The sequence below is a fragment of the Littorina saxatilis genome, linkage group LG11 (assembly GCF_037325665.1).
Source record: "Littorina saxatilis isolate snail1 linkage group LG11, US_GU_Lsax_2.0, whole genome shotgun sequence".
Lineage (NCBI taxonomy): Eukaryota > Metazoa > Mollusca > Gastropoda > Littorinimorpha > Littorinidae > Littorina > Littorina saxatilis.
In genome coordinates this window covers 32189508-32206839 of record NC_090255.1, presented here as the reverse complement: position 1 = coordinate 32206839, position 17332 = coordinate 32189508, and the positions used below count along the sequence as shown (strand labels likewise).

The following is a 17332-nucleotide window of genomic DNA, read 5'->3' as shown; positions in this document are numbered from 1 at the left end:
ACTACTACCCCGCTCTTCTTGTCAATTTCACTGCCTTTGCCATGAGCGGTGGACTGACGATGCTACGAGTATACGGTCTTGCTGAAAAATGGCATTGCGTTCAGTTTCATTCTGTGAGTTCGACAGCTACTTGACTAAATATTGTATTTTCGCCTTACGCGACTTGTTTCATCTTTTTTTCGTTCCTTTCTTTCTTTTCTTTGACTCTTTTAACTGTGTGTGTGTGTGTGTGTGTGTGCGTGTCTGTCTGTCTGTCTGTCTGTCTGTCTGTCTGTCTGTGTGTGTGAGTGTGTGGTGTATGTTTGTCTGTGGGTGGGTGTGTGTGTGTGTGTGTGTTTTCGTGTGTGAGTGTGTGTGTGTTAGGAGGGGGGGCACTGACGTACATTAGTGCAAGTCTTCCAATCGGAGACTCGACTCAAGAAATGTTGGGTCAGAGATGTATGCTACGATCATTACAAAATCGTAACTGAATATGCCAGCATACCGACACCACAGTACTGACCTGCATTTATTATTATTATTATTATTATTATTATTATTCCTCTGAAACTCAGATTGTGTCAAAAATGTGTTCTTTACTTAACCCGGTTTTCGCATCTCAGAACGATGAACAACACACAGCGAGCCCAGTGCAGTGCGTTATTACGCACACCTGTATTCATTTAACACCAATGAATTTGTCAAGAATGTGTTATTTACCTGACCCGGTTTTCGCAGCTCAAAACAGTACACAGCACACAGCGAGCCCTGTGCAGTGTGTTGTTACACATACCTGCATTCATTTAAAACTCAGAATGTGTCAAGAATGTGTTATTTACCTGACCCAGTTTTTGCAGCTCAGAACTTGACAACACAACACACAGCGAGCCCTGTGCAGTGTGTTGTTACACATAACTGCATTCATTTGAAACTCAGAATGTGTTATTTACCTGACCCAGTTTTTGCAGCTCAGAGCAACACAACACACAGCGAGCCCTGTGCGGTGTGTTGTTACGCACGCCATTGCTTGCTCAATCGCTCGTACAGCGTGTGTCGTTGACAGCTAGGCAATGTTTGAGCACAGGTGAAAGAAAGCTCGCGACACTGTTTTGGCACAGTTCTAAATTTAGCCACAGCGGCGCGTGCTTGCCTGGACACAACGGGGCCAAGTGATGCTGTGTAGTCACAGGTAAGAGGATTATTACCTTGTCTTTTATTGTTGATACATGTAATATGGGTCTCGCTGACATTTTATTAGCATTGCAGACAGTAGTCTGCGTAGCTGACGATCGAGCGACTATCTCGACTTCAACTTGACGAAGACGACTTTATTGCAGTGTTTTACGTAAAGTTTCGCAAGGCATAACGTTTTGATCTGACTGGCGAAACGTTGTCTGCTTTAGTCTAGCTAGGTGTCAGATTACGGAACTTGGGTGATTATTCTGAAGCTGGTTTTGCATAGGCTTGTATAACTGGCTAGTTTGACCGATTATTTGTGAACTGATTATTCGTAAAATTGTTGTAAATGATATACGCAGGTAGCACAGGTGAGGTGTACAGCGGGTAAATTAGTCCGGCATTCATCCTGTCACGTATCTCGGCCTCTATTTGGTTAAAAAGACATCAGTTTCGCTCTGAAAGAGCTACTGAAATGCCAGGCGGTGTTGGTTAATAGACTGATTGTTTTTTGTGTGCTAGTATAACCATTATTTCGAGTGTGATTTTCTTTAGGGGGACACTTCCGCATTCAGGTTTGTGCAAGGTAGATAATCCCAGACAACATTGGTGGAGCGTTTACAAAAGTTACCTCCTTTCGATCAAGTAAAGCACCTCTTTTTTTGCGTTCAGGGTGCACCCGTTCAGTGCGCTTTAAAGGTCTATTATCTACAAATATCAACAATACACCCCCTTTCGATCAGGAAAGACGAAGCCAGTGTAGCCGTTTGAAAATTCATTGTAGTATTCCAGCGTAGTACTCATAGTAGGATATCCTTATTTGGAAAATGCCAAGCGTAAAACTCCTCTCAAATCCCGTGCATTTCGTGCCGTTTAAAAAAAAGCTTGGACAGCGCTCCAGTGTCAAACTGTTGCTGCACTTGTTTGGGCGTGGCTATAAGCATAGTGACATGAATTTGATTGGTCAGTATTTTTAGGCAAAGCACATGTTCTCAGCAAACAGAAAACAAAATATTGGAAGCGTGAGTCACGCTACCCAAAAATAAAATCTTTTTTTACATATTTTTTTTCTATAACTTTTTTTCCCCATGGTAATTTTGTATCGAAATCAACCATAAGATAATTGAAAAAAACAAAAATGTAGACGACCACCTTTAAGAGAGAAAAGCCTACACACCATTAAAAATTCAATCGCCAATCAAATCATTGGTTCATTCGAGTTCATTTGTCAATCAGTCGACTGGTCGAACATAAGGATTTGTCAGTTATTGACTTATTCACTTGACTGTATTTCGTCTGATTTAAAATAAATAGCCTAAATCAGACTGTGAGTGTGTGTGCATGTGTGTGTGTGTGTGTGTGTGTGTTTGTGTGTGTGTGTGTGTGTTTGTTTGTGTGTGTTGTGTGTGTGTGTGTGTGAGTGAGTGTGTGTGTGTGTTGTGCGTGTATGTGTGTGAGTGAGTGTTGGTGTGTGTGTGTGTGTTTGTGTGTGTGTGTGTGTGTGTGTGTGTGTGTGTGTGTTTTCTGGCATGGAATATGATTAATCTTGAACAGAAACGACATCATTAAATCAAACGAAGACATCCCTCCTTCACCCTCGCTTACTAAGTAGGGTTTCGAGAAGAATGAATCTTTCTATCAGGTCAGCAAATCAATGAATTATCAATAGATAGATCTGTACATTATCAACATATACAACCATCATATCCTCATAGTTATGATACTGGATGACTGTATTAGATTAACATTTACATACATGTACTGTTCACAGATCAAAATCTTCCCTCTACAGTCAACCATAACATTCAAATCATCACCCAGGAACCACCCAGAAAGGAGGACCCCAAAACAAATCCCTTGGTGACGTCACTGGGCTATGACGTCATGGGTTGCGTCAAGCCTCACGCGACGATGCTGGCAGGCTCTGTTCTGTGCGCCATCTCTCTGATCTTTCAGCTCATAGGCCTGGCTGCCCCCGGATGGTTCTACGTGCGACTGGGAGAGAAGGGTGAAGCCCTGGTAGGATTATGGAGATACTGTCACGACGAGCCTAAATATGACTGTGAAGACTTTGACACCATGTGGAAAGTTGACGGTGAGTTGGGTGGGCTAGATGAATGAGTGAGGAGAACAAGTAGATTGTGGGGGAGAAAAGGGGGGGGGGGGGAGGGAGGCGTGTAGTTGTAGGAAAGAAGGGAGATGACATGGTGGGATTTTGGAGATATTGTCATGACGAGCCCTGTGTGAAGACGTGTGTAAAGTTGACGGTGTGACGGTGCAAAGTTGACGGTGCAAAGTTGACGGTGTAAAGTTGACGGTGCAAAGTTGACGGTGCAAAGTTGACGGTGCAAAGTTGACGGTGTAAAAGTTGACGGTGTAAAGTTGACGGTGTAAAGTTGACGGTGCAAAGTTGACGGTGTAAAGTTGACGGTGCAGTGCAAAGTTGACGGTGCAAAGTTGACGGTGTAAAGTTGACGGTGCAAAGTTGACGGTGCAAAGTTGACGGTGTAAAGTTGACGGTGCAAAGTTGACGGTGCAAAGGTGACGGTGTAAAGTTGACGGTGCAGTGCAAAGTTGACGGTGTAAAGTTGACGGTGTAAAGTTGACGGTGTAAAGTTGACGGTGCAAAGTTGACAGTGCAAAGTTGACGGTGCAAAGTTGACAGTGCAAAGTTGACGGTGCAAAGTTGACAGTGCAAAGTTGACAGTGCAAAGTTGACAGTGCAAAGTTGACAGTGCAAAGTTGACGGTGCAAAGTTGACAGTGCAAAGTTGACAGTGCAAAGTTGACAGTGCAAAGTTGACAGTAAGTTGACAGTGCAAAGTTGACAGTGCAAAGTTGACAGTAAGTTGACGGTGCAAAGTTGACAGTGCAAAGTTGATGGTGCAAAGTTGATGGTGCAAAGTTGACGGTGCAAAGTTGACAGTGCAAAGTTGACAGTGCAAAGTTGACAGTGCAAAGTTGACGGTGCAAAGTTGACAGTGCAAAGTTGACGGTGCAAAGTTGACGGTGAAAAGTTGACAGTGCAAAATTGACGGTGAAAAGTTGACGGTGCAAAGTTGACGGTGCAAAGTTGACAGTGCAAAATTGACGGCGAGTCGGGTGGAGGTGCCGGTGAGGAGAAAAAGTGGGTTGGAGGTGGGAAGGAGGGAGGGGGGGGCGGGAGGCCGTGAAGTTTTGAGAGAGCAGGTAGATGCCGTGGTGGGATTGTGGAGATACTAGCTGTCACGACGAGCCAAAGCATGACTGCGAGGACTTCGACAGCCAGTGGAAAGTAGGATGGGCCGGGTGGATGGATGAGTGATGAGAAAAAGTGGGTTGAAGGAGGGAAGGAGGGGGGGGGGGCGTGAAATTTTGAGAGAGAAGGGAGATGCTATGGTGGGATTATGGAGATACTGTCACGACGAGCCCAAATATGACTGTGAAGACTTTGACACCATGTGGAAAGTTGACGGTGAGTTGGGTGGGCTAGATGAATGAGTGAGGAGAAAAAGTAGATTGTGGGGGAGGTGGGTCTGTGTGTGAGTGTGTGTGTGTGTGCGCGCGTGTGTGTCAGTGTGTGAGTGTGTGCGTGTGTGTGTGTGTGTGTGTGTGTGTGTGTGTGTGTGTGTGTGTGTGCGTGCGTGCGTGCGTGTGTGTGTGTGTATGTGTGTGTGTGTGTAGTTGTTGTTTTAGTTTTTGTGGTGGTGGTGGTGGTGGTGGTGGTTGAATTTTGCGGGTTTTATTATTGTGCAGTATGATAAATTAGTCTGTAATTGTTCAATGTGTGTCATGTCAGCCTGGCTGGAGGCGTCACGTGCCTTTGCCATCATGGGATTTCTGGCACTGGTGCTGTGTGCTGTGTCTACCCTCCTCGTCTGTTTCGTCAGCCACGTCAAAGTCTTCTACTCCATCGCGCCAGTGTCGTCGCTTCTTGCATGTGAGTACTTTCTAGAGATAATAACTGAAGAAGGGTGTTCATTGCAAGCACAAATATAAGCCAGTTTAAACTTGAGTATGCATGAGTTAAGATGCTTTAAGATGACAAAACAGCTTGTATGTAAATAGAGAACATGATACTACATGGCTTGCTGTATCGTACCAGATTTACACGAGTTGTTTTTTTAAATATTGAACTGCGAGCGAAAGCGAGCTGTTCACTATTTGAAAAAGCAACGAGTGTAAATCTGGTACGAAACAGCAAGCCATGTAGTATTGTTTATCCTACATACTGTACTTACGTGTATTTTACTGAAAATGTTCTGCAGTCGAGGCAGCTAAATTGAAGACGCTTGTTTTGGAACCTCGATCTCTTCTAAAGCCTCGTGCAATCTATTACGTCAAAGTAAAGAAACGTCACTCTGAAAGTGTGGCGTGACGTGTTAGTTTTAAAAATTCATCGATGGAAATTAGCGAGCGCAATTTTTTTTCTATAATGACGTTTGTCTCGGTGACTTTGGCATCATAAGCAGTGGAAAAACAGGTCCCTGGCAGACATGCATGACATGACCTCATTTACATGATATACACACGTGTGATTTGAACGATTATTATCTCACGAGTGTCTCTCTCACGTATGTAGGATAAAGCCTGGTATTAAATGGGCGAAGACTTCACGAAGTCCACTTCGGGCTCAATTAAGGAAGGCATGTAAGTGTAAGGACGATACTGCATGATTTAGACATATCTCAGGTTGATCTAGCTCCGCGTGTCTGTAAAGAATTATTTACATGATTTTCAAATACGTAAGGCTGATTGAAGCTACGTGTATGTAAAGAATAACACTTGATGATTTTGACATATCTCAGGTTGATCTAGCTCCGCGTGTCTGTAAAGAATCATTTGCATGATTTTGACATGCCTAATGCTGATTGAAGCTACGTGTATGTACAGAATAACACTTGATCATTTTGACATGCCTATAGCTAAGGCTGATTGAAGCTTTGTGTATGTAAAGAATAACACTTTATACTTCAGTTTGACATGCCTTAGGCTGATTGAAACTACATGTAATAAGAATGATAACACTGCAAGATGTGCCGTGCTTCACGATGAACAAACCTGCATGGTTAATACAAGATGATTTTTATATAAATACTCTAGATCACAGTTGTTTATAAGCGTGTAAAAGACGATTTTCGGAAAATAACTGATTGAATGGGTTGTCAGTGAAAGAGTGAATGCCCTTGCTTTTCCTCGGACAAATACTTTCACACGTGCTCCTGTCCACGTGTTTCCGACACACCCCTCGCCTGTGATTGGCGCCTCCAATGTTTGTCCGAGCAAAAAGCAAGGGCATTCACTCTTTCACAACCCATACAAATCCGACAGAGTTATTTTCGGAATACGTCTAATTGCCAATGATCGACGCTTTGTGCGTCTCAGATGATCCATCCAGTTAGGTGTAGGCCTACATTCGATTCGGGGTGTTAATCTGTACTTTCAGCACGCAGAAGAAGAAAACACCGTACGCTTCTAATGTGTGGTTTTGTTCTAATCCTTTTCTTTGCCAATAACTTATATTGTTTGTGTTTGTTTCTCAGCGTTCTTCATCTTTATCGAGTTCTCCGTGTTCTCGGGAGAGGTGGAGAGACGCAAGAATTCGATTGGTCAAGAGTTCGAGTACCACTACTGTTTTGCACTGACCGTCATCGCTTTCATCCTCTCTCTCATCGCCACGCTTCTCTTCCTTTGCGGAAGTCTGCGTGGACCGCCGGAAGCGAAATATGAAGTGAGGGAAAGACAGCGGCGGGATTCAAAGCAATCATTTTGACCAGTGAAACCGGAAAGCAGGACAGAACTAGGACTGAAAGACAGTGTGGGGTTTTGAACCTGCTGCTTTTCTGTGGTCGTTAAAAGTGTCCTTCGCTCTTTTTGTGCATTTGAAATGAGAAACGATGGGGGGTCATTGGGACACCCTAAAATCTAGACAGCTATAACTGGCCAATATAAGTCGGTAAGCAAAAAAAACAATAGTCTGTTTACGGTAACATAGACCCAAAAAATAGGGTCGGTAGGTCGGGATAATTTTTTTTCCCAAAAAATTCATATTTGTACGTTATTTTGCCCCCCCCAAAAAAAACATTTTTATTTTTTATTTTTTTTTTTTCCCCAAATGCCAAAAAAAAGTCTAGGGTCGCGCGAAAAAAATAGGGTCGGTCGGGTTACCGTAAACAGACTATTTTTTTTTTGGCCTTATATCTCAAGATTGGGTATAGATCTACACGTATGCAAGTGAAATACAGAAACTTACGTCACAGTGTTTGGTACTGGACAGTGTGTATGGTACTGGACAGTGTGTATGGTACTGGACAGTGTGTATGGTACTGGACAGTGTGTATGGTACTGGACAGTGTGTATGGTACTGGACAGTGTGTATGGTAGGAAGGACATTCGTTACAACTTGCAGCGGGGAGGGAACACGGGAACACGCCATTTATCATTTATCCTTCATTTCTCGATCTCTCTTCCTTGTGTACGACAGCCGAATAATGTCATCTCAGCCACAATTTCCTTGCCTCATGGTGGTAAATGTAACATTCCATGGCACTACAGAAGAAGAAAATGGTTGACAGGCTAGCCTGCCACCGAGGCCTTCAAAGACGAGATAGGCCAGGTATTGTTGACGTATTATTTGAATTGTTTATAGAAGAAGTGCCGCGATGAACTGATGGGTTAATATCCATAATAAGAGACGACCAGTGAACCAGCAATGACGGCTATAAATGCAATCCGGCTTGTCGTCCTTTGGCAGTTACCCCTAAAAACGAAGTACGGCTGCCACCTAAATGGCGGGACAGAACGGCCATACACGCAAAAACATGAGTGTACGTGGGAGTTTCAGACCATGAATGCAGAAGAAGACAGAAGTATACATCAGCGGCCAGCCTGTACATGCACAACAGGTGCCGATGACCGACTCGTCAATGGGCAGAGATGGGCATTTGTCGCATGATTACCTATACACATTTTCTTCAAAAATTGAATCGTGTGCAAGGAGTATGAACTCTCTTTTAAAGGCATACTAACGCACTCCCGTGTTTACAAAGTGTAGTTTGCCCACAATCGATGTCAAACGCACCATAAGACCATATAATGACGATATGTCACCATGCGCGGACCATAATACATGCATTACAGCTTGTTCTAGCCTCTGAAAAAGTGAGGATGTCAACAAAGCCGCGGTGTTAGCTCCCTTGCATCAACGTTACATGTGTTGCCAAATCTATAAATAGGACGATCCAGATCAAAATGAAAATTAACATATCTCAACACTGAAGGGGTCCTAGACCACAATATTTTGCAGGGAACTTAATTTAGCATGTCTCCAGCTGTTGGTAAAGCAATTAGCGTGTATAGTCATCGAGTACATATGGCTTTAAATAATCGAGCTTACGTACGTGAGAGTGTAGAAAACTGGCCAGACAGGAGACAGGTCTATCCTGGCTGATGCAACAGAGATACGGAATAGCATGGCAATCTTTTGCAAGCGATCAAATGTGAATCACCATGCTGTTCAACGTGTATGAATATTTACAATGCAGCAGAAGAGAACCATGTAAGACGATTTCTAGAAGTTTACGATGGAATGATGTTGATTGTTCCGATACGTCTGAATACATGGTCACATGAACTAAAAATGTAGGGTTTTATAGACATTTGTAGGGATAGAGGGGGGGAGAGACAGACAGACAGACAGACAGACAGACAGACAGACAGACAGACAGACAGACAGACAGACAGACAGACAGACAGACAGACAGAGGGAGAATGTGTGTGTAGTTTATGCATTCAAACAATGTTCTGCCTCACCACCCCAGGTGTCAGGTTTTTGTTTTAAAGCATCATTTCTTGAATGCCATAAACTTTGACTGCTCTGCCAATCAAAATGTAATTGGTTTGAGAGTTAGACTGAGTATATCTACCCATCAACGTCATCCTTTTATTGTTGTTCTTGTTAAACATATCCATTCTTTCCCGTGTAAGCCAGCTAAGATTCATCCATTCTCTTTTGAGAAGACAGTCCTTAAAGTTAGCCAAAAGTTGATTTGCGAAGTGTTTTTTTTTTACCGAAAATGCAGTGCCAAAGCTTCATGTGTCGAGCTTCGTCAAGAAGACCCCGCGAAGTCGACTTAACCTAATTAATACGGAGATTTAAGAAACGAAACGTTGGGACGTTTCGTTTTGAAGTTGTGGTAAACGTCATTATTTCGGGGGTCTCTCGCTGGAAAGGTGAAGGTCAACTGAAACGGTACGTGGAACGTCAAAACGCAGTCACGTTTTCCACCCCCAAAAAACGAACAATATTTCGTCAACTTTTGTGAGTATTTTTGCACACTAACAGTTTTATTTGTTGGCCATTTTATGCATTGCTAGATTCATCAACCCTTTCACAGTCTTTCAGCGCTGAGAATGTGTTCATTGGAGGTAGACAACTGTTGTGAACTGAAATATTTTGAAGGGTGCTGATCCTGGTACATTTATCCAACTTCATGGTGAGAAAGCAAATGGCGAAGCAGAAGTAGGTCATCGCATCGAATTTTTATTCTGGCTTCGTATGTGATCAGGTGCATGAATTGAAAAATGTGAAGCTCTTGTGCGTGCAATGCGAGTATGTCAATCCTTTATTGACTCGTGGAGTTGAAATTATGCCATGCCCAGTCAGCGGATCATATCCTGCCATGCCCGGCCTTTCATTCCGAAACGAAACGTGAATACATCTAAATCTTGTCTGCGGCCTATGCCGTCTCGTTACACGTTCCGTTTCGCGGGGTGACTCATTCACCAAACGAAACGAGCTGCAAAACGAAACGTGCTGTTTCTTAAATCTCCCTAATACCAGGCTATAGCGGCCGGCCTCTTGATCTGTCTGTATACCGGCACGGTTGGCCTAGTGGTAAGACGTCCGCCCCGTGATCGGGAGGTCGTGGGTTCGAACCCCGGCCGGGTCATACCTAAGACTTTAAAATTGGCAATCTAGTGGCTGCTCCGCCTGACGTCTGGCATTATGGGGTTAGTGCTAGGACTGGTTGGTCCGGTGTCAGAATAATGTGACTTGGTGAGACACGATGCCTGTGCTGCGACTTCTGTCTTGTGTGTGGCGCACGTTATACATATGTCAAAGCAGCACCGCCCTGATATGGCCCTTCGTGGTCGGCTGGGCGTTAAGCAAACAAAACAAACAAACAATCTGTCAGGATGTTAAAACATTAGGACACTTGTGTTTGTGTGAAAAGTATCGATTTCAGGTGATAGCTTTTTCATTTCACCTTGCTCTCAAAGGGCAGGGTCAGTAACATATTGCTCTCACGTTCATCTCTGTTTCTCTGGCAGCCCATGTTGATGGAATGGAGTCATTTATACCGTACTACTTACTGGGTGCTACCAATGTGTCTTGTGTACATTTGAGAAATATTTTCCATTTTCATTTTTCATGTTGCCTGTTTAATATGATTGTGAAGGTAATTGTCCTTAAATTGAGCCCGAAGTCTTCTAACTTAAAATTCAGTTATCCAAAAACCCGCCGGCATCTTGCAAGCGAGTTTCATCTTCGATTTTGAGAGAAGATCATTATTTGTAACATAAATGTTTGTCTGTCTGTCGGCATTGGGTCGACGTACTAGTAAATGTAAACTTTAGTTTGGTCAATAATTAAACGGTCCAATACCCCCCGCGGGTTAGGGGGAGTCCCATATTGGTTGGGACGAGAAAGAATTTTCCCGATGCTACCCAGCATGTCGTAAAAAGAGGCGACTAACGGTTCTGTTTCTCCTTTTACCCTTGTTAAGTGTTTCTTGTATAGAATATAGTCAATGTTTGTAAAGATTTTAGTCAAGCAGTATGTAAGAAATGTTAAGTCCTTTGTACTGGAAACTTGCATTCTCCCAGTAAGGTAATATATTGTACTACGTTGCAAGCCCCTGGAGCAATTTTTTGATTAGTGCTTTTGTGAACAAGAAACAATTAACAAGTGGCTCTATCCCATCTCCCCCCTTTCCCCTATCCCATCTCCCCCCTTTCCCCGTCACGATATAACCTTGAATGGTTGAAAACGACGTCAAACACCAAATAAAGAAAGAAAGAAACGGTCCAATATCCTAAAATTCTTGCTTTTTGATTCTCAAATTAAATTCAGTGTCACAGCTTTGTTCAGCGTGCTTTGTGAAGAAGACTTCGCGAAGTCGACATTATCCAATATTGACGGACTGTGTGATGATATTACCCAATATTGACGGACTGTGTGATGATATTACCCAATATTGACGGACTGTTTGATGATATCTTCTGCTATGGTCTCAGTGTTGAGACAGTGATATCAAAATCGAGACCGGAGGTCGAGATTTTGATATCACTGTCGAAACAGACCAATAGCAGAAGATATCATCACACAGTCAGTCAATGTTAGATATATTGCTAATTCTCTGGACATTTTGTATTTACTGTAAAGAAATTACAAAAGTATTTGTCTCAGTTTTGGCTGTTCCATATCCCTCCCTCTGATTATTATTTCTTTTTGTTCACTCTTTTCTTGTACTTTTCAGTATTTTAAAATGTCTTTCCTTTCAAAATGTCTTTAGTCACTTGTTCAACTAAATTCTGGGATAATTACATTTTCATATATATTTGTTTGTTTTTAAATTTAGGTGTTTTTGTTTTTGAAGTGGGGAAGCAATAAAGAGGTCGTCGATATCAAAACTGATATCGACGGAAATGTCGTCGATATCACTTTTGCACTGAGCTCAGTTTTGCCCAATTGACCAATGGAAATACACGTAACATATGAAATAGCAATATTGTCCAATTAATAGCAGGCTTAGGTCATTTTGCTGTTATTAAAACCACGAATTATTCGCGACTTCTTGTCTTATTCAGCTGTCAGGGTATTTGTGATTCCCCGTCCTAGGCATATCATTATCACCATCATAGTCGTCGTCGTCGTCGTCGTCATCATCATTATTATCGTCGTCGTCGTCATTGTCATTATCAGGAGTTGCTTTATTCACATCATGTCGAATGATTTACAGTACTACAGCCTGAAAGGTCTGAAACTTTTTCCCACCCTAGTTAAGTCGTCACCGGTAGCCAGTCACCTGGTTTAGTTAGGCCAAAAAAAATAGGTCTGTTTACGGTAACATCTAGGCCAAAAAATAGGGTCGGTAGGTCGGGATTTTTTTTTCCAAAAAACCATATTTTTACGTTAATTTGCAATTTTTTTTTCCCAAATGTCAAAAAAAAAGTCGAGGGTCGCGCGAAAAAAATAGGGTCGGTCGGGTTACCGTAAACAGACTATTTTTTTTTTTTTTGCCTTATCATCTGCGCTGTTGCTGTTTTTACTTTCATCACCGTCGCTATTGTCGTCGCCGTCGTTATCATCGTCAATATCATCATTATGAGAAACAGATGCATTCTTATTTATCTAGACTCCGTTAGATCGCGAAAAGAATGTGTCGCTTGCATTTTGTATACTATTCATCTCCCTTGTTACCTTTAGTTTCTTTTGTACGATTGTAAACTTTGTGTTACTGTATCAGGGCCACGTTTTGAAGAGCTAGAAACGAAATTACAGTGGAACCCCTCTTCTAAGATCTGCCTTTGTTCTTTCTTTATTTGGTGTTTAACGTCGTTTTCAACCACGAAAGTTATATCGCGACGGGTGGTCAGATCTGCGATAGTTATAGGTCGAACAAGTTTTCACGAGGAGTGTACAATTAAAAGACGAATTCGAGAAACGGGGTTATTTCCGAACATTGTCTATTTATACTTATTGTGAATTTGACAAGACAACTATCGTTTAGCATGCATTATTCGCTTTGTGTTATATCAAAAACATGGATTGTGTGGCTTAGTAGTACGATTTTGTATGTTAAAACAAATGTGACGAGGCCACCATTGTTTGCTCTAGGCCCTATTGTTGTACACGTTGTGCTATATTGAAAATCTGAATTATTGAATATGTGGATGTGATTTTTATATCAAAATGGAATGATTGAAGCCAACATATGTGCATTAAATCAAGTTGTGTGTGTGTGTGTGTGTGTGTGTGTGTGTGTGTTTTGTGTTTGTCTGTCTGTCTGCGCGGGTGTGAACCGTATGAGTGCTGAATGTTTTATTTGCGCAAACCTCCTCTGACACAATGAGGATTAACTATGAGAACACCTGCTTTACGATTCCAGGTATATAACGTCAAAGTCTTAATCGAACTGCAGGTACTTTAAGAGATTTGTTTGTTTGCCTGATGAATTGTTTTTTCATCTACACATACACACTCACACACACACCACACACACACACACCACACACACACCACACACCACACACACACACACCACACACACATGTTGAACACATTAATCTTGTGATTTTATTTTATTTTATTTCAATCAAAAATATCAAAGCAAGCACATGCATTAATCAATACAGAAATAAAACTAATAAGTAGGATTTTATCGAAGTCCGTCATCAAGAAAACAATTTACTTTATCCACACAAAATAAGCAGGATTTAGCTTACGATTAGTTGAAATTGGTGTGTATCGTAGCAAACAAATTGATTAGAATTACACTCACCATTGATGTACTATATTGTCTCACCTGGAAAAAATCTGGTATACCAGTGGATGGGTTGAAGCAAAGACTATAGATTTGACTTACCTTGATTTGGTTCTTTCCTGCGCCTCACTCTCACCCCTATACATTACTACAAAATTTTCTTTTCTTTATTTGGTGTTTAATGTCGTTTTCAACCACGAAGGTTATATCGCGACGGGGGAAGGGGGAAGATAAGATAGAGCCACTTGTCAATTGTTTCTTGTTCACAAAAGCACTAATCAAAAATTTGCTCCAGGGGCTTGCAACGTAGTACAATATATTACCTTACTGGGAGAATGCAAGTTACCAGTACAAAGGACTTAACATTTCTTACATACTGCTTGACTAAAATCTGTACAAAAATTGACTATATTCTATACAACAAACAACAAGGGTAAAAGGAGAAACAGAATCCGTTAGTCGCCTCTTACGACATGCTGGGGAGCATCGGGTAAATTTCTTTCTCGTCCCAACCAATATGGGACTCCACCTAACCCGCGGGGGTCACTACAAAATGTATTGTTGTTGCGGGAACACATTGCACTGTGAAGAATCAAAGAAAGGCCCGTAAACTGCTCTCAACACTGACGGGACAAGGGACGTAACCGAATAGCCGAATGTAATGGACTATAAGAGGCTTGAAAACAGGGTAATGTTGAAAATTCAAATCTCACAATCCAGTGGCATTATCGACTTATTCTTGATACGAGTTCCTTTAATCAAACCAAGGAATACCGATTAATCGTGAAACGAATTGGCACATTGAGCTCCAAACTAAAGCATAATCAAATAATTCGGTCATTTGATCGACGAAATTGACGAGAAAATGAATACTGAGTATCAACAGACTTGCCTCCCTTCGAAAACATGACTGTGCCGATGTTTTCCTTCTAAAAGCCATGTAAATGAATGGCATATGTACAATTCATTCCGTTACTTCAAATTTAGGCATCTAAAATTACTTGTTACCAGTTCCAGCCTAGTTAGGGACAAAAATTACTTTCTCTAAACAGATTTTGTTTGATGGCAAGCTAAGGGACCTCACTCTTGTAGGGTTCTAAGAGTTGCCTGCCCTGGAAGGAATAGTGATTTGCGGTTAACACAATGCAGAAAAAAAGGCAAATTTGCGTTACTGTGACCAGTTCGGTCTTAGCAAGGGTCCACATTTTGTTTTTCGAATTGTTTTCATTGTTCCATAAAATTAAACAAACTGTGTCAAATTCGCCCGTTTCAAATTTCCTTCTGTAAATTGATTGTGGGTAGTATTAAGCACCAGTTTACAGGCCTTGACGTTCAAATTGAGGTGTAACTTGTGGGACAAGATTATTGCCAAGATCCAGATTAGCACTTTTTAGGACGTGTACTGGGACGTGTACGGGAACGAGTACGGGTAACGTCATCAAATATAGTTTTTATGTCACGCGTTTGCCAAGATCTGCAGTCTTGGTTGGAGCAAAACAATGTTGGGAACATTGGAGAAAAAAGAGTCACGGGTGACGCAATATCTACACGTACACGTACAGGCCTTTGCTATACGTTCGACCATCTAGAACACTGTATTGCCGAGCTAATGTCTTCTCCAGGTAGACAGTGGCTGCAGGAAGCGGATGAATGTATACCCGGTGATGTTGGGGCACACGCATCCACCAGGGTGCACATCCACCCCTCCCCACAGCCTTCCAGTTCATCTCTCACTAGTTCATGTTCTGGGTGGCTGCCGTTGACTTGACAGTAACCGTATAACTGATGCAGTTTCTCTTACTCACATTTAACCTTGAGATGGCGAAGCTGAGATTATTTTCATGTTATTTTAGTTTCTTTACTCGTTCCTGTATAAATGTGTTTATTCATCCAATCTTTCATTTATTCATTCATTATTTTTTTTTATTTTTTTTTATTTTTTGTGTGTTTACGTTTGTTCATTTGTTTCTTCGTTCCTTCATTCATTATTTGTTTGTGAATTTGATGTTTATTTGTTCCTTTGAATTTTTTTTTAAATTTATTTGTTCGTTTGTTTCACTTTCGTGGCAATCATCTGCTCACTTGTTGAAAGCCAAACATTTGATTGATCAATTTAGCCAAAGCAACTACTTGATCAGCTATTAATTCTTTTGTTGAATTTATTCATTGACTTCCATTCATCCATTGGTTGATTTATTGATGGAATGTTTGAGTAAGCTTTAGGCAATTTTTTATTTGTTTTGGTAAACTTTTTTCAATTGATTTTAACTTTTATTAGTTAGTCTTTCTTTCTGCAATTGGTTGCAGTGTACGTCGGTCCGATGTATCTGATTCGATCGGGGGGGGGGTCGACAGACAGTGTGTTAGTCAGTCTGTCAACCGTATATCTATGCGTTCGTTTGAGAATAAGACTAGTGTATGTATGCATGTCTGATGGAGTGATTGGCCTCTAAGACGCCTGCTGACGAAGGGAGATCATCGGCAACTGCTTCCCTCGGTCTGGTACGTCCCGCCTTACCTCCCCTGACCCGTCATCTGCAACACACAAAATAGACATGACATTACGATGATGGATGATGATGAGCAGGAGGAGAAAGATGAGGATGATGTCTCTGTTTCGATGACGATAGCACCATTAACAATACTAATAATATATTAAATTGACACAATGCTAAAAGTACAACGCATTTTATTCGCATAGCTTACTAACTAACGGAGCCGACTTTTCCACCAGTGTCCTAGTTAACTTTCCACGTCTTATCTAAAAAAAAAACCCACCCATAATTATATAATTAAACGAACAAAGAAATAAATACATAAATGAATAAATAACGCAAATCAGTTTTGAAAAAAATCTCCACCAACCCCACCCACCCCCCCCCCCCCCCCACCCACCCCTTTACATAAAAAAACACCCAATCATTAAATAACAAGTCGCGTAAGGCGAAAATACAATATTTAGTCAAGTAGCTGTCGAACTCACAGAATGAAACTGAACGCAATGCCATTTTACTCGTAGCATCGTCAGGCCACCGCTCATGGCAAAGGCAGTGAACTTGACAAGAAGAGCGGGGTAGTAGTTGCGCTAAGAAGGATAGCACGCTTTTCTGTACCTCTCTTTGTTTTAACTTTCTGAGCGTGTTTTTAATCCAAACATATCATATCTATATGTTTTTGGAATCAGGAACCGACAAGGAATAAGATGAAAGTGTTTTTAAATTGATTTGGACAATTTAATTTTGATAATAATTTTTATATATTTAATTTTCAGAGCTTGTATTTAATCCGAATATAACATATTTATATGTTTTTGGAATCAGCAAATAATGGAAAATAAGATAAACGTAAATTTGGATCGTTTTATAAATTTTTATTTTTTTTTACAATTTTCAGATTTTTAATGACCAAAGTCATTAATTAATTTTTAAGCCACCAAGCTGAAATGCAATACCGAACCCCGGGCTTCGTCGAAGATTACTTGACCAAAATTTGAACCAATTTGGTTGAGAAATGAGGGCGTGACAGTGCCGCCTCAACTTTCACGAAAAGCCGGATATGACGTCATTAAAGACATTTATCAAAAAAATGAAAAAAACGTTCGGGGATTTCATACCCAGGAACTCTCATGTCAAATTTCATAAAGATCGGTCC

General features: G+C 41.3%; 1 protein-coding gene across 3 annotated transcripts; it reads left to right on the top strand.

Moving 5' to 3' along the window:
• Nucleotides 1-990: 990 nt before the first annotated feature.
• Nucleotides 991-12344, top strand: LOC138980256 (uncharacterized). Of its 3 annotated transcripts, none has more exons than XM_070353104.1 (4): nt 991-1168; nt 2948-3250; nt 4933-5073; nt 6677-12344. In XM_070353104.1, exons 2-4 carry the CDS (start codon nt 3040-3042, stop codon nt 6904-6906), a joined length of 582 nt encoding a protein of 193 aa, XP_070209205.1. In that variant the 5' UTR covers nt 991-1168; nt 2948-3039; the 3' UTR covers nt 6907-12344. The 3 variants fall into 3 exon arrangements, with proteins under 3 accessions (XP_070209205.1, XP_070209204.1, XP_070209206.1); XM_070353103.1 differs by having other exon boundaries at nt 992-1168; nt 2927-3250; XM_070353105.1 differs by lacking the exons at nt 991-1168; nt 2948-3250 and adding an exon at nt 4516-4608.
• Nucleotides 12345-17332: the final 4988 nt, after the last annotated feature.